Genomic DNA, 27,566 nt, shown 5'->3' with positions numbered 1-27,566 from the left:
AACACTACCTGATTCCCGTCATATGCCACTAGGCTCCATTGTCTATATACCATACTTCTAATGATGCAACACTAGTCATGCACGCCACTTCTTCTTCCAACCTGGAAGCCAACATAGAGAAATTGAAATCTCTCTCTTCTGCAATCTTTTGAAAATCTATGTGAGTCCCCTGAGGTGGATGCCTCTACATCATGGTCTCGACCCATAACTGATTTTCCCTTTTGGTCTTTCATTACTTGCTCTGATACCATGTGAAAATTTTATCACTGCAGCAACTAATTTACTTTTCCTACTTATTTCATCATGAGTTATTCATGAAATTACTTCAACAAACATTAAAATAAATACTGTTGTAGACATCACATCGTAATACAAAAACAAAAATATGCACACATTGACATAGTTATTTTGGACTAATGTCCCCAGAAAAACCCAATGTGGGAAAATCGGTGCAACAAGGGAGGATTTTATTATTCAGCAATTTTCTTGTACAACAGGGTGCCAAACTGGCTTACCCACAGACAGACAAACTTCCAGCGCTTTCCTAAACCCAGCGTAGGCACTACTAACCTCTGCTACAACCTGAAACACTCGCGTCAGCCTACTGAGGCTCTGCGCAGCCTCTTTGGGCTTTTGCGTCACTCCTGCAGCCTCTACGTGGATGACGCAGGCCCTTCTGGCTCTGCGCAATCTCTGCTCCCTCTGCGTGGCTTCCTCTAGCTCTGCGTTTGCCTCTTTTGCGTTGATCTCTCGTCTCTCTATTTCGTACTTGCTGCCTCCTGACTGCTCTCTAGACCACTGGTTCAATTTCTCAACAAACCCCGCTCCAGAAATTGAATTGACTGGTCTCCCTCAATGTGTTCTCCAAGTGCCCCTCAAGCCTCCTCTTATACTTTTTCTGTTGACATCTCAACGGCCGAGATTAAGTCCCTAATCAACGGCTAAGATTAGATCTAGCTTAATCCATGTCTTTTTGGACCATTCTAACACAAACTCATATTAAAACACATTAATATTTTATTTTCCCTAAGTTTAGACTTAGGGACTCCATTAAAAATATTGATTATTTTAATATCTCCTTATCTGTTTAGAATCTGCCCAAACCCTTTATGGGTATTGGAGATCTCATGTGCCCCAGCCTCTCCACAAAATTTCATGGCTAAAGCACATCCGATGCTACCCCAAATCAACAGAGACCAAAAGCTACATTTGGCAGCAATTCGAAACCCCTTGAAGGGATTGCGCAATCCTTGCCAAGAAAGCAGAGCTTCCGAGGAAATCTCTCTCTGAGAGATGCGACAGAGAGGTACAATTTCCAGTTTGTGAGCTTGCAGAGGCAGAGGGAGTGATGCAGAGCCTCAACGTTGTGCTTGAAGGGCGCAGTTTCTACCGGGGCATAAACCCGTCGGAAAAGAGCAAAGACTCATAGAAGGGGAATTTTCTCCTCAGAGGACTTTTCTCGCCAAAAGTCTGAATTCTTCACTTGTCGAACAGTAGATCAGTGTTGAGCAGTGACTAGAGGAGCCAATTCGACAGTTTGGGTGAGAATCACATGGGCTCAGAGATTAGGACAGGTTGGAAGGAGCTTCCAACTATGTCATATGGAAGACCGGAATCTTAGCTGTTCTGGAGGAATATGATCTCGAAGCCTAGGTCAAGAGTCTTGTGGTTGTTCCTACCGACAATGATCAGAAGAAGTACAAGGCCGAGCAAGGGAAGGCGAAGAGGTTCATACTCGATGGAGTTCGAGACCATTTGGTCTCACACTTGCAGGGCAAAGATACAACCTGAGAAATGTGGGAAGCTTTGTCTTCACTGTATGAAGCTTCTTCCGAATAGCGAAAGATGTCTTTAAAACAAAAGTTGCAGCAGACATTGATGTAGAAGGGAGAAGGGGTTGACTCCTATCTTCAACATCTTCAGGACACCAGAGACCAGCTTGTTGCAGTGGGGTACTCCTCAGTCTACCGTGATGGTAAGGAAGGCCCTGAATGGAGTCTCGAATGAATGGAAAGTCTTCGTTCAAAATATATTGGACAGGGAAAGACTACCTTCATGGAAGGAGATGTGGGCAACTCTTCAACAAGAAGCATTAAGGAGGGACCTAGTTAAGGTCAACCTCAATGGCAGCAGTAGGAGTGGCATGAAGACCGAAGAGGAGGAGGAGAATGCAACTCTAGCATCAAAGGGGCAACAGAAACAGAAGCAGAAGGACATTTCGAAGATGAAATGTTTCAGATGTGGCAAGATGGGCCACTTTGCATCCCAGTGTCCTTTGAAACAAAAGGATAAGGATGAGAAACATGATCCTAAGGTTGATCCAGCAAAAAATGATGAAGATGAGTTTTCCATGAGTGCCCACGCATCTCTAGGAGGGAAATGGGGTGATATAGAACTGTAGTTGGGAGAGCTACATGTGGGCAGGATCCTTGAGGAACCCACCTCTTGGATCAATTCCTTGCTACGGGAACCCAAGATTTAGCAGTAGTGATATGGACGTAGTGTCAAATGATGCAGTGGGTTGATTGGAGAGATAGATGTAGTAGCTTGAGACCAGCGATTGATTAGTGCAGAGCAAGGTTGGCAGCAGTGCAGATGGCACAGTGTAGAAGTCAGCTACAGTGTCAGGCTAGGCAGTAACTCCACCAAATCAATTCGTATATTATTCCTTCAGGTTGGTCTTTATAATATACATGAGGGAGAGACTGTTCACTTCATCTCCCGATGACTATTCATATTTCTTATTATTTATTTACATTAATTACATTCACCCAATCCTGATGATTAGGTGTCAACATTCCCCCCTTAATCTGAAGGGATGTTGGTGAGTCCAAGCATCATTTTGAATTGTTCAAGCTTTTCTCTTCCAAGCACTGATGAAAATGAGATTAACTCAGACAAATATATAAATCACACATAAAAATCAGACACAAAATATTGGCGGAAAAAGGCTGAAGCCTCATGCTTCTCTCTCACTTTCATACATCCATTTTTTAATAATTGAATATAGTGTTACAAATAAATAGATGAGAAATAGTGTTCTCAAGATAGTGCGTGCTATCTTAGACACTTTTGGTTGAGATAATTTCTCCTTTGGTTGAGATAATTTCTCACCAGACACACACCAATACAGGAGTTACCTAAACTAACTCCTATCTTAGAGGAACAACCCAAGAGTTAGGCACAAATTCCTAACTTGGAATATTTAATTAATTTATTTATTTTTGGATTTATTATTGTTTTATGAGAGAGGCTAACAAGCGCTTTGGTGAAGATGTCTGCAATTTGCTCATTAGTGGAACAATGACGGAGATGGATTGTTTTGGCCTCAACATGATGTCGAGTCAGAGGATATTTAGTATTGATGTGCTCCGTTCGATCATGGAACTTTGGGTCCTTGGCCAACTTTATTGCAGAGGTATTGTCAATCATGAGTGGAGTTGATTGTACTTGTTTTACCTGCATATCTTCAAGAATTTTCCTGAGCCACACAATTTCTTTTGTTGCTTCAGCTGCTGCCACGTATTCTGCTTTTGTTGTGGAATCTGTTGGAACTGATTGATTGCGTGATCTCCAGGAGACAGCTCCTGATCCAAGACTCATAGCATATCTTGAAGTAGATAGCCCAGTTTCTTTGTCTCCATTGAAGTCTGAATCAGAGTATCCAATCAAGCTGAAGTCATCCACCTGTGTATACTTGATTCCAAAGTCCTGAGTTTCCTTCAAGTACCTTAGAACTTTTTTTGCAACAGACCAATGTCCCTCACAAGGCTTTTGCATAAACCTGGAGAGGATTCCAACAGCAAACGAAATGTCTGGTTTGGTAGTAGTTAAGTAGTTGAGACTTCCTACAAGCTATCTATACTTTGTTGCATCCTCAAATTCTTTTCCTTCAATAGATGTGAGCTTTAAGTTTTGTTCCATTGGAGTAGCAAGAGGATTGCATTCTATCATGCCAAATCTGTTCAACAGATCCCCAATGTACTTCTTTTGAGAAAGAAATATGGACTTTGGATGTTGAGTTACTTCAATACCAAGATAGTAATGAACATAGCCCAAATCAGTCATTTCAAAACTTTTCCCCAATTCCTTCTTTATGGATGCAATGTAGCTTTCATTGTTCCCAGTCATCAAAAGATCATCTACATATACCACAAGATATACAACTGTTTTGCAACTTTCTTGACAAATAAAGTTGCATCATCAAGATCATAATGTTTGAAATTGAGTTTCAGAAGATGCTCAGTTAGTTTTTCATACCAGGCTCGCAGTGCTTGTTTGAAGCCATACAAGGACTTCACAAGTTTGCATACTTTGTGTTCATGTCATTTAACAGCAAATCCTTCAGGCTGGGACATAAAAACATTCTCTTTTAGATCTCCATTCAAGAAAGTAGTTTTTACATCCATTTGATGGACTTTCCAACCGTTCTGAGCTGCTAGGGCAAAGAGTGTCCGGATGGTAACCCATTTTGTTGTGGGAGCAAAAGTCTCCTCATAATCGACCCCTTCCTTCTATGCAAAACCTTTTGCTACAAGCCTGGCTTTGTGCTTGTCAAGTGAGCAATCAGCTTTATACTTGTTCTTGTAGACCCACTTGCAGCCAATTGGTTTGGTTTCTAAGGGAGGATCAACCAGCTTCCAAGTGTCGTTCTTTATGAGGGCATCATATTCCTTTTGCATCGCTTCTTTCCATTCATCATTAGAAGCATCTTCTTTGAAGGAAGTTGGTTCAAAATCTATAGACAAGTTCAATTCACAATCATAAGAAACATCCATATCAACAGGTGAATTAGAGTCATCTACATCACCTCCATTTTGCCGGTTTGAATTTCTAGTTCCTGTCTTTCCAACCCCATCAAGATGAACATTTTCAAGTGTCTTTGTCAACCACTTTGGGGGACCTTTCTCAGATGGTCCAGGCTGCTCCGTTGATTGAGTTGGGACTGAATCAAGATTGAGTCTCCCAATTCTATCAATCACATCACTTAAAGCATCATCCATTGTTGGAGTTTCATGCGAGGGAGAGAGTTCTTCAGAAGAAGATTCCACTTGTTGATCTAGTATAGGAATCCCCCCTTCAAGATGTGGAATCTAATTATCAAATTCTTGAAATGATTTTGCATTTGCGAATATATCCAAGCAATCAAGTTGCCGCTCAACAACATTGTCAGTTTTGGATGATTCAAAAAAAATTACATCTCTAGATACAACAAACTTTTTATTGACTTCATCATAGAGACGGTATGCTTTGGAGGTGTTTGAATACCCCAAGAAGATACACTTACAACTTCTTGCACCAAGTTTATTTCTATGTACCTTTGGTATCAAGGCATAACAGGTGGAACCAAAGACCCTGAGATGGGAATGTGCCCATACCACATTTCATAGGGAGTCTTGTTTCTAATAGCATTATATGGACATCTATTCTTTATATATGCAGCACATAGAACAACATCAGCCCAAAACATTATTTTTACATTTTTGAAGAAAAGCATGGAGCGTACCATATTTAAGATTGTCCTATTCATTCTTTCAGCTACACCATTCTGTTGGGGATTATAAGGTACAGTCATTTGATGTTTGATCCCATGTTGGCGAAGATAGTTTTCAAATTCATTTGATGTGTATTCTTTTCCATTATCAGTGCGAATAGACCCAATATGAGATTGTGCATCATTCTCAATCCATTTATGAAAGCTCTTGAATGTTTGAAAAGCATCAGATTTGTTCTTCAATAAATAAGCCCAACACATTCTGGTGTTGTCATCAATAAATGTCATTATATATTTATTTCCATTTGCAGAAGGAACTGGCATTGGACCACATAAATTTGAATGAATGAGTTCAAGTTTTCTATGTGCTCTTGAATGTGAATCATGAAAAGACTGTTTGCTATGCTTTCGTAGAATGCAAGCATCACATTGCTTAAATTTCCTAGGAATTGTAGGCAAACCAGCAACACCATTTTTCTTTAACAAGCGGAGGTTGTCGTAATTCAAATGTCAAAATCTAGCATGCCAAAATAAACTTGATGGAAGTGTACCTTCTTCATAATGAGAATTGTATGAGAAATGTTGTGCACGAGCAAAGGTACCTTGCAGCTTGAGAAGCCTTTCTTCTTCTATTCCCCTCATGAAAAGTGAGTGGTCAGATGCTTTTCTCACATCAAGCTTGCCATCAAACATATGAATGGAGTGACCTCGCTGGCGGATGTGGACCAAGGACAGCAAGTTTCTCTTCAGCTGTGGGAGATAGAGAACATGATGCAGAAGAAAGTCTGAAAGACCAAGAAATTTAAGCCTGATTGTGCCAAGCCCTGATGGCTTGATTTTTGATTGGTCTGCAAAGTATACTGCTCCATCAACATTGTCAGTAAATTCTTCAAAAAAACCTTTTCTATGAGTCATGTGGCAAGTTGCTCTTGAATCAAGCAACCAATCATTTTTCCAAGAAGCAAGTGAAGCATTAAATAAATCTTCATTTACTCCAATATTACATTGTGCCACCACATAATGAGCAGATTCAAGTGCTTTACCTTTTTCAGTGTTATTAGTTTTACGTTTGGGTTGATTTCCTTGCTGCTCAATTTTGTCCCAAGGTATTTTGCATGTAGAGGCATCATGTGATCCATTTCTTTTGCAGCGTATGCAATGCAAATCTGCCTTTTCTCCTTGAGATTGTCTGCCCCCCCTGCCTGTAAAATATCTTCCTCTTCCTCTTCGACCACCTCTTCCTCTGGAAGAATCTTGAGCAGGATTCTTTTCTTTATGAGCAAGGCACACAGCCTCTTCAGAAGAAGATATGATTGAATGCATTGTAAAAATACTTCTGCTAGCAAAAAATGTGCTTTTGTGGAGAAAACTTCTGCTGCTAAAACATTGATTCTGATATATGATATTTGGAGACAGAGGTATGCAAAATAATTTATCTTCAAAGCTATCTCAATCCAAATTCACAAAAATATCAAAGATATATGTGAACAAATTATTTTCATTTTCATGGCATCTTCGCAATTATTGTCTATGCTGTCAAAGGAATCTAAAGAAAACTACTAAGACTTGTATAAGCAATTCCAAAAATAAATCAAAAGTCAGTGTACAGAAGTTAACAGCGTGATATATCAAGAGCATCAGCATTCAAGATACCACAGCGTTCATAATTCTCTTTGGCTTTTCCAAGTGAACACGTATTTTCTTTATCTCGGCTCTTTCAAGTAGAAATCCCTGTGCTTTTCAGCAGCCTCGAAGACACATATGTCGCTCTTCATAACAAAGAAAAATAACTTATTTACTATGCATACTGACCTCACCTCCGTCATTTTCTCTTAGGTAAAAATGATCTACCTCTAACATTTTCACATAAAAAATAGTCTCATTACAGCCATACATTATTCAGTGTCAAAACCACCATCACATTACGTCTTCCAACGTAACGTTTGGCCGCACTCACTAAAAACAAAATAGACCAACAACGCTATACTATCTGGTTTTAATACATCGATGTATCTTGGGAATGAGATAGTGTAGCGTAGAATAGGAGCAGCGTTCAACAGTATACTGTAGAATAGGAGCAGCGTAAATATACAAAAGTATACCAACGCAAATGAGACTGTAGAATAGGAGCAATGTAAATATATGGAAGTATACCAGCGTAAATGAGACTGTAGAATAGGAGCAGCGTAAATATATGTAAGTATACCAGTGTAAATGAGACTGTAGAATAGGAGCAGCATAAATATATGGGGCAGCGTTAACAACCATATCAAGCATCAACGCATATGCCAACACCAACCTTTAATCTACGTAGCACAATCTTCAAAAAACTCAACGCTCATACCAGGAATTACACATGGAGACTTCATGCTTCAACGCATTTCTCAACAATTTTCCACAACTTTCACAAGTCGGCTTTCACAACCAGCGTACATTCGAACCAGCGTTATCCTTCAACATTCAAATCTTCAAATCGCAAATGCAGCAAAGACCAACGGACCAGCGTTCAACATATTCTAGTGCACGACCTTCAAAACTCAATGCACAAAGAAACTAACCAGGTGTTTCAACGCACAAAGATGTAGAGATTCAACGCTCCTCTTCTGGAAAACCGAGAGACAGAAGTGGGTAAATGAAACGTTACACCCATACAGAAAAACTGTGCCAACAATGATTATGGCAGAGAGCCCAGAGAGCGCAGAGGACGCAGATAATGTCAGAGATTTGTAGCAGCGACTGTGGAGAGGGCAGTAGACAGACTCCACAGGGGGTAGTGGACAGACAACAAGAAAATGGCAGAAGGGAGTTACAACTAATTTTAGGAACTTGGGACCTATGCTCTGATACCATGTCAGGCCAGGCAGTAACTCCACCAAATCAATTCATATATTATTCCTTCAGGTTGGTCTTTATTATATACATGAGGGAGAGACTGTTCACTTCATCTCCCGATGACTGTTCATATTTCTTATTATTTATTTACATTAATTACATTCACCCAAACCTGATGATTAGGTGTCAACATGAAGTGCAGAAGATTTAGAGGGTCAGAGGACTAGTAGCAGTCAGATTCCAATATTCACATGGTATTATTCTGAACAAAGTTCAAAAATTTCAGATGCTTTTTCGTTGTTGAGCAGCAGCAATTGGAAAATGACGCAGTGCAAAGCTAGCAATGGCATTGTTAACAACAGATGCAGAGGAAGTTGTAGTACAGATGCAGCAGTGGCAGTGGCAGTGTCATGCACAGCAATACAGTAGCAGTAGCAGCACAGTGCTGGTGGCAGCAACAGTGTAGAAACGAGATGCTTTAGAGACAGAGCAGCATGCAGTTGGACGTTGTTGCTAGAGCACATTCCTAGCTAAGAGGGAGTGTTAGTTTTTGGTAGCATCAGATGGGATATAGCCATGAAAATTGGTAGAGAGGCTAAGGCACATGAGTTCTAAAGAACCCAAAAATCGTTTGGTGAAATTCCACCCGGATAGTATTTTATTAAAATAATTAATATTTTTAATGGGGTTCCTAAATCTAAACTTAGGAAAATTAAAGTATTAATGGGTACTAATCAAAATATGGATGTGAATGTTCTAGAAAGTGGATCAAGTAAAGTTTTAATTTTAGTCGTTGATTAAAGACTTAATCTCGGTAGTTGAAATCTCAACGAGAAAAGTATAAGGAGGCTTGGGCTTCATTTAGAAACACACATGGAGAGAACGAATTGATCTTGAGTTCGATTTTTGGGGCTAGGACGCTGAGAATTCAAAGTGAGTGATCATTTTGCGGCAGAGGGGAAGGGATAGTTCAGGAATACTAGACAGAGAGGCGGAGAGCCACTAATGGAGGTAGTGCAGCAGCTAGAAGGGCTAGTGTTGGGCAAATCTGGGTCCACGCAGTCTTGACGCAAAGCCAGAAGGGCCAGTGCAAAAGTGAGGTTGCCCTCACGCAGAAAGCCGAAACAGCCAGGAGAGGTTGACACAGAAGCTCTAGGAGGCAGAAGAGACATCACAGGGCTGACGCAGAGCCTGTAACGCTAACGTAGGGCCTACACAAGGCTAGCGCAGAGATAGTCGAGGCTAGCCAGTTTTGCAGCCGGATCAGCCGGTAACTGTCGGGTGAAGTGAAGTAATCTCACTGAGTTTTCCTCCAATATATTTTTTCTTTGTCACTGGATTGTTGAGAAGGCATCCAGCATTGTATTCAAAACTACTTCTTAATAATAGAAAACCCTCAAAGCTGCTACATCGGTTTTCCCGTATTGGGTTTTGTCAAGGACTATTTTGTCCAAATATAACGGTGTCCTATGTATCTTGTTCTTTGCTCAGTTTTTTGTTTCATGTAATCAAATTTAAAGTAGTTTAGGCTGCAGAAGTAATTTACTTTAGTATCAAGAAAATAGCTTGATAATGTATATTAAAATCAAGTAGGAGAAGTAAATTCAGTTGTGCTACAGTAGGGGTTCCTTGAGTGTAGGAATTTTCACACAACCCAAGGCGATTATGATGTAGGTGTTCTACCACATGACTACTGAGAGTCATTGTTGGGAAGATCGATAGGCAATAGGATTCTAAGTTGAGGGTAAGCTCCCCGATGAAATTTTGGGTTGAGGGTAAGCTCCTCGATGAGATTCCGGAGTCGAGGGTCTACTCCCCTGTATGATGAGTTATCCTATTGCTTGGTATGGGTGGAAGCTATTGCTTCTCGATTCTTCTTCTTCTAAATCTGAGAAAGTTTCAAGAGATAGAGTTGAGCATTGACAGTGAAATTATTACGACAACAAGGCAGGATATTGGCAAGTGGAATTCTTCCTAGTTGAGAGGGAGTGTTAATTTTTGCAACTAGGATCAGATTCCACATCGGACGGCTCAAATGACCGAGATAATGCTTGCATTAAATTCCTCTTTTCGAGAGGACCAAAATCGACCTAAAGATCACCTAATTTGGTCAAGCGGAAGTTAAGTTTTGAATTATTTTATTCATACATACATTATGGAATGGGTCGGCCCTAACCACATGTGTAACTACTTGGGTCAACCTTAACCCAAGTGAACCCTTAGGAAAGCCTATAAATAGAAGTGACCTCAAGTTCATTTCATCACATTGATCAAGCCATTTTCTATTCTTCTCTTTTGTCTTGGTTCGCACAGGTTCAACGAAAGGAGTTCGCACAAGGGTCTCAAATCACAGGTGTGAGGTTCGCTCTGAGTTAGGGTTTTCTGCATTCTGGACGCTAGCACAAAACAAGGAATTTTAGTCCCTAGACGTTGGCACAGAGTGGACAAGACAACTTCCAGGGGGCCCTAGACACTGGCAAACAGGCTTATGAGAGCCTCCAGGGATGCGGAGTCAAATCGGGCCGCATTAGTCTCCGAATGCTTGCACAGAGTGGTCTTGAGAGCGTCTAGGTCGTCCCGATGCATGCATAGCAGCTGTAAGGGAGCGTCCAAGGGTTTTTGGTGTGTTTTACCCTAGACGCACACACAGCCTTCCTGAGGGCGTCTGAATAGTCACAAATGCCCTCACACAATGTCCGAGAGAGCGTCCAAGATGTTTCAGACACACAGAGACAGTTTTGATGAAAGCGTCCAGGGTTCAAATCTAGGGTTTGCCATCTTGTCTTCCAGAAAATTTAACACATGTTGTCCTAGCATGTAGAAGATATTTGATGTCCTTTTTACGTGCTTACTTAGTAGAGTAAGTGATATTATGATTTCTTTCCTAATTTTAACTTAGGAAAAGTACAATAATTAATCTAAATAATTAGTGGACTAGTAGGCCAAAGTTCTAAGAATAAATAATCAAAATTATTTAAGTGACTTAGATATAATCTCAACCGTTGATCTCAAGTGAGGCTTAGGATTTAATCCTGGCCATTGATCACTTAGGAGATTAGGATTAGTGATTTGGGCTAATAAGCCTAAGGGAGAGGTGAAGACATATACACACAATCGAAGGAAAGGGTTTTCTCTAGAGCAAGAGGCTCAACTAGACTAAAGAGAAGTGAGGGAAGTGTGGCAGGGAATTTCGGGAGAAATTCAAGGAGGTCGAGTTCAGGAAAGAGGGAGGCCAAGTTGCTAAAGGAGAGGGCCGAATTGTGGAGGAGGCTAAATTATCCAAGGAGGCCAATTTCTCTAGTTCGCAGGGGCCATACGAGACAAAGGAGAAAGGGGGGTTGATTTGTTGGTCAGACAGGTTAATTCTCCAGGGCCGATTTGCTTTAGGTGGTTAGATTTCTAGAGGTTGAATTCTTTGAGGCTGATTTTCCCAATTGAGACAAGTTTCCAGGTGCCCAACAACTGTATTTTTCTGTATTCTCTGTGGGTCTAACCCTGAATTTTCTCAATAAAATTAATGAAGGAAAATTTTGTTGGGTCTAAATTTGTTGTGGAGATGTGATTGATCTCTGCATTTTATTTCCATTGCATTTTTAAGATAATATACTTGTGAATTTATTTTTCGGCAAGTTCAGAAATATATGAGATAGAAAGAAAAAAAATTATTGGGGTTTTAATAATTTGTTGAGAACTGTCTAAGGAACACTACACTAAGGCCAAATCCACATACAAACTGTATGAATCATAACCATGCAGTAAGACATAGGTGCACCTTGATGCAAGCTAGACTAGCCCATACATTGCTGATCACCCCTACATAACCAAGGTTCCTTCAAACCATGAGTCCCTTTGAGATCCATGCAGAAACCCTCGATACTATATAGGACAAAGAGACCAAGGACTACACCCAAAAGACAACCATGGCCAACCATCACAAGACCTAGGACACCTAAATACAAAGACTCCCGTGGTTTTTTACAATTTTCACTTGAGCCCTGAAGCTTACAATGGTGATAATGAAAAGTGTAAAAATATGTGTATCCCTATTAACATGAGGAGTAACAGCTACCACTATTGTCATTGTCATCTATCAGGTGGCGAAGTCACTAAAAATCACTTTGAATCATTGTTGATTTACAATTTTACATTGATTTCAATTGCTTTTATTTTTTATTTTTCATGTGTGTGTTTGCCTTGATGAACACCAATCCCTTATCTCAAAAAGTGTCACACCTGCGACTTGGCAACCTAGGAAATTACAAAACTGATAGATTGATGAGAATATAATATAGATAGAATTTACTTCAAAAAATTTGCCAATGACACCTTGTTTCAATGGTGAGGTCAACAGAGTATAAAGATGTCCACCAGGGTTCCATTCTCGTTGTGGTCTACCCCACCAAAGTGGGTATAAAAAAGGAATAATGTTGGGTGCTAGTACAAGGCAATTTTAATGGAATAGTTAGCCCTGGACCCCACACCTAAGCCAACGGAAGTCCATGTTATGAAATGCAACCCTCAACGTCGGTGCATTTTTCTTAGAGTAAACTTCAAATTGAAATTGTTTTCATATCTTAAACAGGTTTCATAGCATTCTCCTCTTTCCTACACAGATTACCCGATAATTTTCATACCATCAGACCCTTACACTTGCTTCCTTCTCTTTACTATTTCCAGTTTCCGATACTTGGGAACACAGCTGAAAACACACACATGAGAGGACATACAAATTCTAACCCAGCTTCCCAAAAGCTAAAGAGAGTAGATAATGTTGGAGTAAAAAGGAATCTTTTAATCAAACTTGCAAGAAAAAGTTGATTTTAATAAGATGATCAAACAAGATTCTTCTCACTGGAGATACAAAGTAATATGTCTCTAATGTCAATTACCATAAATCGCCGTCACTGTAAAAAATGTCAGAAGCATGAAATCTAATTTGGATCTTTAAATATAGAATGGGCATGTCATACCTGTAAGCTGTCTGAAACTATTCCATTTTGTCCATAATCAATGATGAGTGCACCACCACCATCGGATGAAATCCTCTTTGCAATATTCTTTGTCAATTCAACAGCCTGAGGGCAAACTTCAACATGCTCCAACTGAGCTATTTCATCTGGAAAAAGGCCCTTAAGGCGCTTAGTTAAGTACAGCTTGCTGGCAGTTGTTGGTTCTCGGGACAACACAAAACGAAAGCCATCACTGCATGTCAATTAGATAACCAATCCAATTGATTTCAATTTTGATAAGACATAAAAGTAGGTCAGAATAACCCCAAATCAATCAGCCTTTCGTAACATGGAGAGAAACTTACGAGTCTTCTGCAATATCAATGAGCTTTTCAGACCACCCACGAGGAGTTCTCTGCATATAGGTCACAACAAATATATACTTAAAATACTAATACCATACTCACTTGATCAGAATATGACAAGGAATATGTTCTAGTAACTACACAGACACCAATTTAATCGAAAAGATTTCCAAAGGTCTAATGTCCCTTTTCGGTTCTATAGGGTTACTCAAATACTACCATCATTTAAATGTACGTTGACACATATTATATCATACAAGGACATTTTGGAAATGTAATTACTGTTGTAATTTTGGGTTGGAATAAATGTTTCTTATACATTTTAATAACTTGTAATTGCAAAAGTTCCTCCACTAAAGTTTGTGTGCTTTTGTATTCATGTAATGACAGGGATGCCTTTTATATGAAACATTGTTGTCATTCCTCATTGGCTAAACCATGTGATAGCTCTACTCTAAATCTACAATCATAACTAAAAGTAATATTGGCACGACCTCATCTTGCTCTTTCGAAATTCTTTGTTGGGGTTTAGACGCTCTTGCTTTAATACAGATTTCCAATTTATCCAATTACAGCATTTCATTAAGTCTTAAAAATAGTGGCATCATGAATTAGCACATTTGTGCACGAACCAATTCAAGGTCAATCCATTGCAGACCATGATCATGGGAATAAGATTCCACAAGTATATTGAAACCAGAATAACAACCTAGTCAATGTTAGCTTGCTAGGGAAGTGAAAACGGATAGCTAATACAGTACCCTCAAGCTTCAAGTTCTACCAAGTAACATGTTCGAGTTAAATTTTAATGCCCATGCTTGTGGATGCACGCTAGCACATATAGGTGCAAGCCCTAGACAACATTGGCAAAATAGATACCCCCACTCACGATTGCTTAGCCAAAGGCAACTGAATCGAATGGTGCTAATGGTTCTCCTGTAACGTTCAATCTAGGCGCAATAGCCTCATCATGATAAGAGGAAGCTAGTTCAAAATTGGACTTTTATCAATTATGTCATATTTACTACAGTTTCATCCTATTGATAATGACTACAAAGGTCCTTGCTAAAGCACCTTCATAACTACATTTATAACATCAACAACCATTTCAATAGTTTGGATTATTGTAGCCAAATACAGTCGCATTTAAGAAAATCACCATTATATTTATAAGTAGTTTTAGCATCTAGAAATATGGTGAACAACCATTTTTTTATCATCCCACAATCATTGGGAGAAAAATCTAATATGTAAAAATGCATGAGGAGCGAAAAGGTTAATTTAAGGTTCTAAAATTTAAATTTACCAGTAATAAACAAATTTGAAATATCGAATGCTAGAGAGTACAGTTCTTATCACAGAAATCAAACACAAAAGAAACAAGATACATGAGAGTTCTATGTATCGCATTGCATTAATGAGAGAAAAAAGCATTATTATAGAGGGTTATGAGCTAGTCAAGTCAATCCACTTTATGAAGGTGGGAAAACCTAGAAACACACTAAAATGAAATAAAGCATAAAATAAACTAAAGTTTGTCATGTTCCTTTTTTTGGTTTCCCTTATGGTGTGATTAGGATGGACTTCCAGGGTTGGAGACAACTAGGTCATAGGAGCAGATTTACTCCATCAGCAGGCCCGAGGACTTCTGGAGGGGCTTTATGGGGTTTTGAGGAGTTTCTATGGGATTCGATGGCATTCACTTTACATATTCCATCCCCAAAGGTATGATTTTTCATTATGTAATTGGGTGTTTATGCTTGCTTTTCTTGGGCACATTTGGGCATGGATTAGTTGGGGGATTCGATGGAAAGAACAAGCTCAGATTGTACTCTTGTTCCCTTACCTCAACTTGGGGTTTAATCTTGTATCCTAGTCCTGTGGGATCTCCTCTATTAGCTACTAGCTTTAGGAGGGGCACAACATGGGAAAATCTAATTTTGGTCACGTGGTCCTACTTCCCGATACCATATATCTCGTTCCCCTCTACTCATTACAAGCCATTTTCCACTTTTTCCCCACTTGGGTCCACATTTTGCCATTGGGTCCACAAGGTGTTAGCCTCCCCTTCCCCTTGTCCACACCCTGGGTCAGGCTTGGAACGATGCCCCAGAGGTTGATGCAGCTAAAAAGAAAGATAAAAGCATAATATGGCCACATACAACAGGAAATGTACCACAAAATACAAAAGATGGTCGAGACAAAAGAATTTAGCGCATGGGAAAAAACCAAACATGAGCTCTACCCCCTATCATTATGGCCATCACCCTGGTTCCTAGGGCCCCTATGAGTGCCCCCTGCATCATTAAGGAACCCATGATTGTCCCAACCCCTAGTGGGCAATGAATTGTCCCACCTTAAGGGGGTATTCACTGCTACATCTTACATATCGTGCTCTCATCCGCTTGAGCACTGGGCAGTAAAAAGAAGAAAAATCAATAAATGGTAAAAGGCATATGAAGAAGTGTGGAAAAACAAAGGTCTGGGTAACTCGAGTACCATGATTGCTCCTTCCTACATTCATACACCCAAGGTGTGGGCTTCCTTCATTATAGCTACCCTTGTACCATGGCATGTGGCTTAGAGCCTCCCTTTCGTGCCCACTCCACTCCATCATCATTTCACATGACACTTGTCACTTGATGGATGTACCATGGACCTGTCACTTCCGTAGAGGTTGAAACCACCTAATAGGGTCCTTCATTAACCTCTTGTCAAGCAAGGTAACATTAGTATACGTTTAAAGCCCATTCAAAAGGGCATGCCACTATGAAGGGCCCACTTCTTCTCTTTATTAACAAGCTTATTTACTCAATTGCATTGATGATTAATTGTATTGGAAGGTGAGGAGACGCATTGGATATACAGGATTGCAAGTGGGTCTTCATCTTGGACTTGGTCACCGTATATGGGGTCCAAGCCCTCTAGAGGGTCATAATGGCACTTGTAGGGTGAGCGTTGAGAGCTATGGGCCTCCAGCCATGCAAAGCATTGATTTCCATAGCATGGGCTTCTTCAACACCACCACATTGCTTGCTCGTGCCCCAGTTATATAGAGATGATGATACACAGTGCCCAGCCAGCTACACATTGCACCCAACACTTGGCAGTTGATCCAGCGCCAAAGGAGGTTTTGTCTCTTCAGGGAAGACATGGGAGGGCATGTGTCATCTTCTATCCCTCATTGATGGAGCATCGACTTGACCTTGAACCATTTCGAAACCCATTTGGAGCCCACAGGGCCCAAATTGGGGTTTGGAGATGTTTTGTAGCATTTAGAGGGCATCCCCCTCTTATCCATCATTTTTGAGGCCCTCACTTTCATCTTTAGCACATGAGGCCTCAACGCTGCCCTTCTAGGCCTCCACGTCAGCCTAGTGTGGCCCTAAGAAGGCTAATTCAACTTGCTTTTTGAGCTATCATGGTTGGCTTGTAACCATGGGTGGGTTACTTAGCATTTTAGGCATAACAGGGGCTTCATTTGGATATTTTGACATTTTAGAACTTGTATAAATAAGAGAGAACCTTATTCTCTCAAATCATGATCACTTTGGATCTTCGATCTCTATAAAAGAGAATTTGTACCTGTAGTAGAGGACGAGATTTGGATGTGTTTGATGAATTATGATGTTTGGATAATTTCGCTAGCATTCTTGGAGCTTCTTTTTGGCAATCTTGTGGATGGATATACTCTTCTTTGTCTTGTAAGTGCTATATGATGCTATATTTATGTTTTGATGAATGTCTAATGCATGGAATAATTCTCGTGATGATTATATGTTCCTTAATTAATGTGAATTGTTTGAATCATTGAAAACTATTGGAATTTTTTGCATGTATTACTCATTGGACAAAGAATGAATGGATATTCCTAGGGGATTAATTGCATTTTCATCCTTGAAACTCCACAAAAGTGTCATTGAAGTATAAAAATCTAGAAGTCGTTTTATTGTTGCCTCCATCTAGGGTAGTGAAAATCCTTCTAGGTCTCCTTGAAGAGCGAGTTGCCATTTCATGGTTTATCTTGACTCCATTTTCTCCCAATAGGTAGGCATTGGGTCTAGGATCCTTGGTGATCACATTCTACTTGAAAAATCATTCTTTCTTCACCTCTTTTTCTCTCTTTTCCTCGTCCCTTTAAGGCCAAGGAAGCTTGTCTAGCGTTTGGTGTGAAATTCTCTAGAGGAGTGTGTTTTGGACTCTGATTGGATCAGAATTGTGGGGGAGCAACTCCCCCCCCTCCCCCGAAACTGGTCCCAAAGCGCGTCCCCGAAGAGAGTGAAATTTTCAATCCCTAGCCTTTTTTGCAATTTTTTTTTTTGCAGTAACATTCCAAATGCAATTTTTTTTCAAAGAAACAAATAATTTTTTAGTGGGGTAACCTAATGGTCAAACCTATGGCCCTAGTATTGATATGTGATTCATGGTAAAAGTGACATTCTCCTTAATCTTCATTTTCATCCTTTTACTTAAATTTTTAACATTACCATGAAATGACTCAGGATGTTTGAGAGTGGTTCCGACCTCATTGGATTTCATATGGAGAAAGTAGAATTTTAGATTTCATTCAAAATCCAGCAGACTTATCAATTTTTCAGTATTTCAAAATTGGGGGGATTGCAATGTTTCCATTGGATTTTGTCATGTATTAGGGTATGGAACTCGTATTTAATCAATAGCATCAATCCCTCTATGTAGCTTGATGTTAGTGACATTGGTTGTTGAACTCCTCTATCATGACCCTACTAAAAAAGTACCCATCACTCAAACAAAATCTTGACTTGACATGTTATGTTTTTTCTATCTTATGTTAATGCTTAGAGGGTGATATTAATGACAAAGATCTTGATTTTCCAACAAGACTCAAAAATTAGACATTTCTCGTGGCAGCAAGAGGCCCAAGCATTAGCAATAGATAATAGATTTACTTGTCTTTTCTAGTTTCTAGTAGTTTTTATAACTGTTGACTCTTTCATATTTATTATGATATTTTTTGTAAACAATATATGACAATTTAAGTTTGAAGTTTGAAGTTGGCAATTATAACTCATTGGTAATGAACTATGAATATGATGCTTCGTGAAAGTTGAAAGTTGTTTCATTTCATTTCATTTTATAACATGTCATTTTATGTTAGATATTCTTTGTTGTAATGGTTACACTTAGCTTACAAGTACAACTTTGGTAATCAATGATGATAAACATTATATATTGAATTCTGAAAGCTTGAAACTTTAAAGATTGATGAATCATGACACTCAATATGTTTTATGTCACTAACTTGTGGACGTGGTTGACGAAGATTATAACTTCTAGATGATTGTTGTTATATGGTTCAATCTATGTTTTTATTCTTTTTATATCTAATTCATCATTCTACATGCCTTTGTTCACATATATGCATCAATATATATATATATATATATATATATATATATATATATATATATTCGCTCCCCGATTTGCTCCCGTAGTGGGAGCTTCTGAAAATGTCGCTCCCGCTCCCACTCCCAAGTAACCTTGGATTGGATAGACCTCTTCTACATGTTGAAATTCTGATGTTTTATGCTTTAACAATCACTTATTACAAAACTTCTTTACGCTGCAATATTAGATAAGTAATTGTAGATAGAACATTCAACATAAATCAAATGCACAATAGAAGACATCCAAGAATACATTGAGACACAGAGAATTTAGGTCCAATGACCTGGGCAAAACCCACAAGGGGAAAACCCAACCAGATTCTTCTTCTACTAGAACTCAATTATTCAGCAGACATACAAAATACAATGAGAGATCAAGAGAATGCGTGAGTTCACCCAAATCTGAACAAGTTGTAGCATGAAGATCACCGGTAGCAACAACAATTGCACACACTAAATCAACCTTCCCTTCAACTGAATCAACAGTGAAACACTAAGGCACTGAATCAACCTTGGTTCACCAAGTTTTGCTCTTACTCTCTAAGTCTCTCTCTCACAATCTTTTTACTCCTACTCTCTAAATCTCTCTCTCACAATCTTCTTCAATTCTCTCCAATTCTCTCTCAAGTTCGAATTCTTCTTTCACAATGCACAAGTAGTGAGGGGAGAAAGAATGAGGGACATATATATAGAAGAAGCAGTGAATCCATACCATAAAGGAGGAGTAACTCGCATGCCAAGAGGAGTCTAACTCATGCCCATTTAGGAAATGTAACTCTACCAGGGAAAAACCCCTATCTAGGGGAATATCAAGTCAAACTTCTTCCTTCAGTAGTTAAGACGAGATAATCCAAGACTCTTCAACCTAGACACAGACCTCCTCCAACCACCAAGTCAGCCCTTCCTTCCAACAACTTCGACCTTGCAGCAACAGCACTTTGACCTAGCAAATCCAAAATTTTGACCTCCCATCAGCAAAATCTTCGATCCAACACTTTCAGAATTTCGACCCTCCCAGCAACGAAACTTCGATCCAACAACTAGCCCAGTAACTTTGCATAAAAGAGAGAGAGAGATAGCCCATAAACTTCGACTTGTACTTCTTCCTTCTTCTCTTTGAACTTCACACTTTTTCTGCACTTCCTTGATGTGTATCGAACTTGTTGAGTTGATGTCCAAATAGATTGAACTGCTCTTGTATATATAGCCTCTTCTGTGGGTCGAATTGTCCTCTTGTAGGCCGACTTCATCAGGATAGGGCCGCCTTTATGTGGAGGTGACTAATTACATTTTTGACTCAATAATAATTCTTTTTACATGATACAAAAGCCTAAGAAGGGTCTCATTAAATGGACAATGACTTTAATGACTCAGTGTAAAACCTAGAAGCCCACAATGGGGACATTGACCTATAAAATGACGACACAAGCATGAAACCCATGCTTTAATAAGTCACTGAAATAATAATAATAATAATAAAATCATTCTTTGACTCAAGTATAAATATGAAGTCTGAACCTGGTTACATTCTTCAACACTCCCTCTTAACTAGGGAGGTATTCATAATTTACACATGTATATACAAGTACAAGGAAGATCTCAAAACACAAGAACTACGAAGAACTTCGGCACATAAGGTGCCACAGACTAGATTCCTGACCAGGGAATCTCTCCGAGTGGAACTAAGATGGACTACAGCTTTCAGCCTCTCTAGGTACCATTAGGCTTACTTGCTAACCATCAACCCAGGGATCTAGGTGCGTAATACAAGGTCAGAGCTCTATGACCAACGCCACCCTCCCTACTTTGGGATCTAGACATCAACACATATGTCGGTTAGATGTCCTCCCAGGAATTTTGTATCACACAAGATGCCTCCTCAAGTCTCTTCCAAACACCTTTCGTTAACGAAATCAATAATATCAACCAAACCAAGCATGCTTCTCAAATATTCAAACTTCTTATTAGGAAGAGACTTTGTTAACACATTAGCTACCAGTTCGTCGGTTGGAACATACTATAGCTTCACGATCCCATCTTGTAGCAAACTTCTAATATAGTGGTACTTATTGATGATATGCTTCGTCCTTGAATGGAACACGATATCTTCAAACATCTTAATGTTGCTTTGATTATCGCAATTTATCACAGTAGGACTCAGAGGTTTCTCAAACAAATCCGACAGAATCTTCCTTAACCATACAGCCTCCTTTCCTACTTCACATGCAACCACATACTTAGCTTCAGCACTACTTAAAGCAACAAGATCTTGTTTTCTACTCATCCATGAAATCATCACAGATCCCAAACTAAAACATCCACCAGTAGTGCTTCTTCCATCGGTCTCACTGCCACCCCAATCCGAATCTGTAAAACATGATAGCTTGACTTCCTTGCTATCAAACTTTAGGCAGTGATGAATAGTACCTTGTAGATATCTCAATATATGCCTGGCATCTATCCAATGATCATGATGAGGCTCCAACTGAAATTGACTAAGAATGTTCACAGCGAAACATATATCTAGTCTAATGTTCACCAGATACATCAGAGAACCCACCAACTTTCGATAGGAGGTAGGATCTACAAGACTTGAGTCAGAGCTTCACAACTTCTTGAGATTGGTGATCATGGGAGTAGTCATGAGCACTGAATCCATCATTCTGAATTTTTGCAACAACTTAATTATATACTTTCCTTTGCCCAAATAAATCTCCCCAGGTTTCTACCATACTTCCAATCCTAGGTAATAATACATTAGACCCAGATCCTTCATCTAAAATTCAGCTGCCAACATCTTCTTGCATTCTTGTATCCTTTGCTCTACACCTGTAATAAATAGAACATCCACCTATAGTAGAATAATGACTGGCTCATTATCCACAACCTTGATATAGATATTTGGATTAGCAGAACTTTTGACAAACTCGATTCTTAGAAGGTATGCATCCATTCTTGCTTATCTTGCCCTAGGAACTTGCTTCAAACCGTACAGGGCCTTCTTGAGTCTACAAACATGAGTGTCTTTGCCATTTATTTCAAAGCCTCCAGGTTGTTCAATGTATACTTCTTCATCGATGGTCCCATTCATATATGCAATTTTTACATCCATTTGATGGATATCAGTGTTGCGAAAATCGCGATAATATCAAAAAATCATGATTTTTTGAGTTTGGTGATATTATCGCTCGATTTTTACGCCAAACTTTTTTTTCACAAAAAATCGCGATAACTTGAAAAAATCGCTATTTTTTGGGAAAAAATCTTTGGAAACAAAACAAAACAAAACAAAAAAAATCTTCAATTTTTTGATGAGGAGGAGGTGACACAACTTACCCAGGCTACCCCTGTCACCAGTAGAGGACGTGGTCTACCTCCTATAGCTCCTAGTTCTTCAGCTTCTAGAGCACAGCAGAGTCCACTGCCAACTCCACCAGCATCTACATCTAGAGGGGCAGAGGAAATCAGTAGTATTAGACTTTAGTTATTTGGTTCATTTCATTGTATATGACATTATGACTCATGAGATGAGATACATTGTTATATTTTTTGTTGATATTTTGAGGCTGAGTTGGGACTCAGGAGTCAGGACTTACTATTCAGGACATGATTCACTGTTATGTGTGATGTAGCACTAGAAATGATATTACACATCTTATATATTAGTTCTTTTATCATATTTATGTGTCAATGTATTTATTTTATGTTGTAGATGCTTTAGATATTAAAAAATTTGAAAAAAAATGAATATTTTTGTATGTTATGATTTTTTCCCGATTTTTACCTATTTTTACGATGTTTTCCCCTCGCTGATAATATCCCAATAACGATTACTGCAACATTGATGGATATTACATCCCATTGTTGTAGCCAATGAAACCAAATATCTTATAGTAGTATGTCTTGCAGTAGGTGCAAAAGTTTTTTCAGTCTATAACTTCCTTTTGAGGGAAACCCCTTGGAACGAATCTAGCTTTGTACTTGTCCATGCTTCCATCAACAGCGTGCTTGATCTTGTAGATCCATTTAGAGGTGACAACCGATTTGTCACTAGGTCTAGGAACGATTTCCCAAACCCCATTCTTCATGATGGATTGATATTCTTCTTTAATAGCCTTCTTCCATACTTCTTGATGAGTAGCTTCCTCAAATGTAGTTGGTTCAGATTCTATTGGGTTTTTCATGTATGCAGCATATCCATAAAATCCTTTTGGTCTTTTGCTTTCTCTAAAAGTTCCTTTCGTAGCTCCATGACCTTCGGCATCTTCAAGAGTAGCTTTTAACCCATTTGGCCTTTTCCTTGTGCCAAGTATGATCACAGGTTGAATAGGCTCACTTGGTCCTCCTTCTTCTTCTTCTTGATTTGTAGTAGGATTATCGTGGTGCTCTTCTTCTTTGAATAATGGTATGTATTCGTCATCGGAATTAATAGGAATATCCTTGGTTCTTTTGTAGGCATGATTTTCATCAAATATAACATCCCTGCTTACTTCAATATGTCTCCCTTCCTTGATGTAGATTCTATATGCCTTTGAAGAAAGACTGTAGCCAACGAAAATCCCTTTAATTCTTGTAGAATCTAGCTTCTTTCGTTTGTCCTTTGGAACATGGATATAGGCAAGACATCCAAAGATTCGGAGATGGTCCACACATGGCTTCCTTCCTTGTAATATTTCTAATTAGCTATGGCTAATTGGAATATTCGATTTTGTTCAATTTTTGCCTTCTATAGTTATTTGTAAATAAAAAGTGAGGAAGGGGGGCATAACTCACTTTAGAATAAAAAGTCACTTCCTAGGTAGCACAACGTTGTGACTTAAAGGGGAGCCAAGGGGGCCAAAGGGGGACGCAGAAATGGAGCCCATGCAGACACATGGAGAGACTGCGCAGGAGGGAAGAACACGTGGCAAGAGGAGAAGCACGCAGGAGGAGGTGAGCCTAGGGATTGTGAGAGGCAGAGGCTATAAACTAGAGAGGAGCCCCCTCATTATGGATCATTCAGTTATGTGCATTTTGAGCTAGTCGTTTCGACTTGTGAGCACGCTGGATGTTTAGCTAGTCTGCAGCACTGTTTAGTGCATTGAGTGTCTCCGTTCGGAGATCTCACCCTTAGCCCCATGGGACTTCGAGTGCTTGCTCGGGCAAGGTATTTCCATTGGCATTTCAGCAGTAATTTTATCCGCATTTCAGCAGCAGTTTCATCAGCGTTTTGGAGGACTGCGCAGCACTGGGAGAAGGACGCAGTTCTTTCTGGCAGTAGTGTTGGATTGGGGTTTGCAGGAGGATTTATGCTGGGTGTTTGAGAAAGGGACCAGCCCTTGTCTATTGACGGATTTTTGGTAGGGTTTCGGGCGGAGTTTCAGGCAGAGTTTAGAAGGGTTTCCTTCAGTGGCAGCGCAGAGCTTTGAGGAACTACGCAGAACCCCAAGGGGGTGATTTTCAGGGGTCGGCTATTCCAAGAGAGCTTTCTGGTTTTTTTTGGGTTTCTTGAGTAGAGCCCGAATCCAGAGTTTCAGCTTATTCCGAGTAGGGGAGTAGCCCCAAATCATCAATTGTTTCCTAGCAGCAGCATCCACGCAGAGAGGCCATTCTTTGCTATTCTGAGAGTATTTCTTCACTTGCCTTCTGCAAGTCGAAATCATCAATTGTTTCCTAGCAGCAGCATCCACGCAGAGAGGCCATTCTTTGCTATTCTGAGAGTATTTCTTCACTTGCCTTCTGCAAGTCGAGGTGCCATCTTTCTGATCACCTCCTGTACTTATCTTATTGCTTAGTATAATAAAATGGCTTAGCATTTTACGCTGCATTTCTTGAGTATCTGCTCATATTTCCTGTCTACATTATTATATGTTGTACCACAGTTATTTTGTCATTTTTGGGTTATTGTATCGTTTGCACGTATTTGGTTGGAGTTTTGCTGGGGTTTGAGGGATATTCCGGGTTAGGGATATTACAGTGGTATCAGAGCATAGATCTGGCTCAGCCTGTGGAGCTAGCAATCTATGACACCGGGGGAAAAACCCTACATTTGTTACAGAGGTAGGAGGTACAGAGACACTGAGCGTAGGTTGGAGAATACCTATGGAGAGGGAGACTGTGTTCCGGTGGTGGACGCAGAACAGGAGGAGCCTGTGGTGGACGCAGGATAGAGGGAGCCTGTGGTGGACACAGAGCAGGAGGATCCGATGGCAGATGATGACGGGAAGAGATTTGTGGATATGCTCCTCAAATCAGTGCAGGATCTGTCGAGGCAGATTGAGGTGATGGGGCAGAGATTCACAGCAGTAGAGGCCAGACAGCGTGAGAGCCCACGGGTTTTTCAGATTGGTGAGGGATCAGGTGCATCCCATCATTTGCCAGAGCAGCGTGATACTGCGCAGCAGGTGGCCTCGTATGCCCCTACACGCTCTACCATGCCCACCTTCTTAGGAGCAGATATAGGGGCCGGAGCCCAGCAGGAGGCAGAGCCTGGGCATATGGGTGATTATTTTGCAGAGTACCCGACCTATGGGCAGGAGTTTAGGGAAGCCCTCTCATTCAGAGATTTTGTTCAGCTCTAGTGGGATAGTAGACCCCGGGACCATCATAAAGGGTACCGGCATTACCATGATGGTGACAGTGGGCACCCACCGTGCAGCGAGTAGATCCCACTTGCCCACGTTTGATGGTTCATCAAACAGTTCGGCAAAGTCTTGGGTGGAGAAGCTGGACATTTATTTCCAACCTAACCAGATGTCGAAGACAGAGGCCATCAAGGTGGCAACATTGCATTTGGATGGTGAGGCCCAGGATTGGTGGTTTCATGGGATGGTTACACTAGGACACTCCACAGTGACGACATATGTCGAGTTTACCAAGAGACTGATGGAGCGATTTGATCGAAGGGATCTAGAGCAGCATTTTGTCGAGCTGACGAGGCTCAAACAGACAGGGAGCCCAGAGACCTACATTGCAGGTTTCTTGAGGGTCTCTATGATGGTGCCAGACCTATCCACGGCACGGAGGGTCTATATGTAAGTTGAGGGGTTAGCAGAGCCACTTCGGGGTTTAGTCCGATCCACTAAACCGGCCACACTCCAGGACGCTATCAACAGGACCTGGGACTTACAGGATGTCTTACCCAGGACCCGGACACCTTACCCCCAGAGACAGACCTTTCAGTCTAAGGGGAAGGATGTGAGGATTCCTCCTCCAAAGGGGAATCCAGGACGAGTACAGCTTGATGACGATGCCAGGAGGGAGTTGAAGAAGAAGCAGTTGTGCTTCACATGTCAGGAGCCGTGGGCACCGGGACATAGATGTGCTGCTGGCAAAGCACATTTTATTGAGGTCTTCTCCAAGAGCAATGGAGAAGAGGATGACGAGGATGATGTGGAGGTAGGAGATAGCCATGCCATACAGGGACCTTTGCCACCTCCACCGCAAGCAACAGGTGGTGCATCTTTTGCACCTACCGGAGGGGCCCTTGCAGCATTGCGAGGAGTTCCCAAGTATCTGACGCTATGCATACGGGGGACAGTACGTGGCCAGCGAGTATCAGTTTTGGTGGACAGTGGGGCGACCCACAACTTCATCGATGACCAGATGGTTGAGCGGAGAGGTATACAGACAAAGAGCTTTGATGGGTTTTCAGTCTTGGTCCCAGGAGATCAGACCATGACGTGTGCTCGTTATGTTCCAGAGCTTTCAGCGACAATGGGCACCTACACAGTGACTGACCACTTTTTCGTGGTCGATATTCTGGACACCAACATGATACTGGGTGTTCAGTGGCTTATCACTCCAGAGAAGGTCACGACAAATTGGAAGACCCTAGAGATGGAGTGGGATGATGAGAAGACAGGGAGGCATGAGAAGGTACGGGGACAGCACACATATCCGCCTCACACTGTTTCGGCTCATCGGATGGAGGCAGTCTTCCGAAAGGGAGACATAGAGTGGGCAGTGGAACTGCGTGCATCAGAGGCAGGGACTACAAGGCAGACGGTACATCCAGAGATACAGTCCATCCTTGATCGGTATGCCATAGTGTTTGGGGATATTCTGCCAGGATAGCCACCGGATCGGGGGTTTGAGCACACCATCGAGCTTGAGCAGGGGCATACAGGTTGTGATCACCACCCCCTATAGGCACCCCAAGGCCTATCGGGATGAGATCGAGCGGGCTATCCAGGAGTTGCTGGCTCTTGGGCATATCTGACCGAGCACGAGTCCTTTTTCTTCTTCTGTGGTGTTGGTGAAGAAGAAGGACGGTACATTGAGGATGTGCATTGACTACAGGGCCCTGAACAAGAAGACCCTGAAGAACAGGTACCCCATACCCAGGATCGATGAGTTGATGGATGAGTTGAGAGGGGCACGTTTCTTCTCAAAGATTGATTTGAGATCTGGGTACCAACAGATTCATGTGAGGGAGCAGGACATTCCCAAGACCGCCTTCAGGTGTCACTATGGGCACTTTGAGTTTTTGGTGATGCCTTTTGGGCTAACCAATGCCCCA

The 27,566-nt window shown here is 40.7% G+C and overlaps 1 protein-coding gene across 2 annotated transcripts in view; it reads right to left on the bottom strand.

Annotated features, from left to right (window-relative positions):
* The window catches only part of LOC149232466 (NADH dehydrogenase ubiquinone complex I, assembly factor-like protein (DUF185)), a 272,389-nt gene that overhangs the window by 44,770 nt on the left and 200,053 nt on the right, over positions 1-27,566 (bottom strand). For both annotated transcript variants that reach the window (XM_089379418.1, XM_089379417.1), the window contains exons 7-8: positions 13,641-13,690; positions 13,297-13,528 (exon numbers count right to left, since the gene is read on the bottom strand). In XM_089379418.1, coding sequence (XP_089235544.1) covers positions 13,297-13,528; positions 13,641-13,690 — 282 coding nt within the window. The remainder of the gene's footprint in view (positions 1-13,296; positions 13,529-13,640; positions 13,691-27,566) is intronic.

This window comes from Pinus tabuliformis, chromosome J (genome assembly GCF_031772625.1).
Source record: "Pinus tabuliformis cultivar Carrire ecotype Pingquan chromosome J, CPIR1, whole genome shotgun sequence".
In the NCBI taxonomy this organism is placed as follows: Eukaryota; Viridiplantae; Streptophyta; class Pinopsida; order Pinales; family Pinaceae; genus Pinus; species Pinus tabuliformis.
This window is presented reverse-complemented; position numbering and strand designations above follow the sequence as displayed.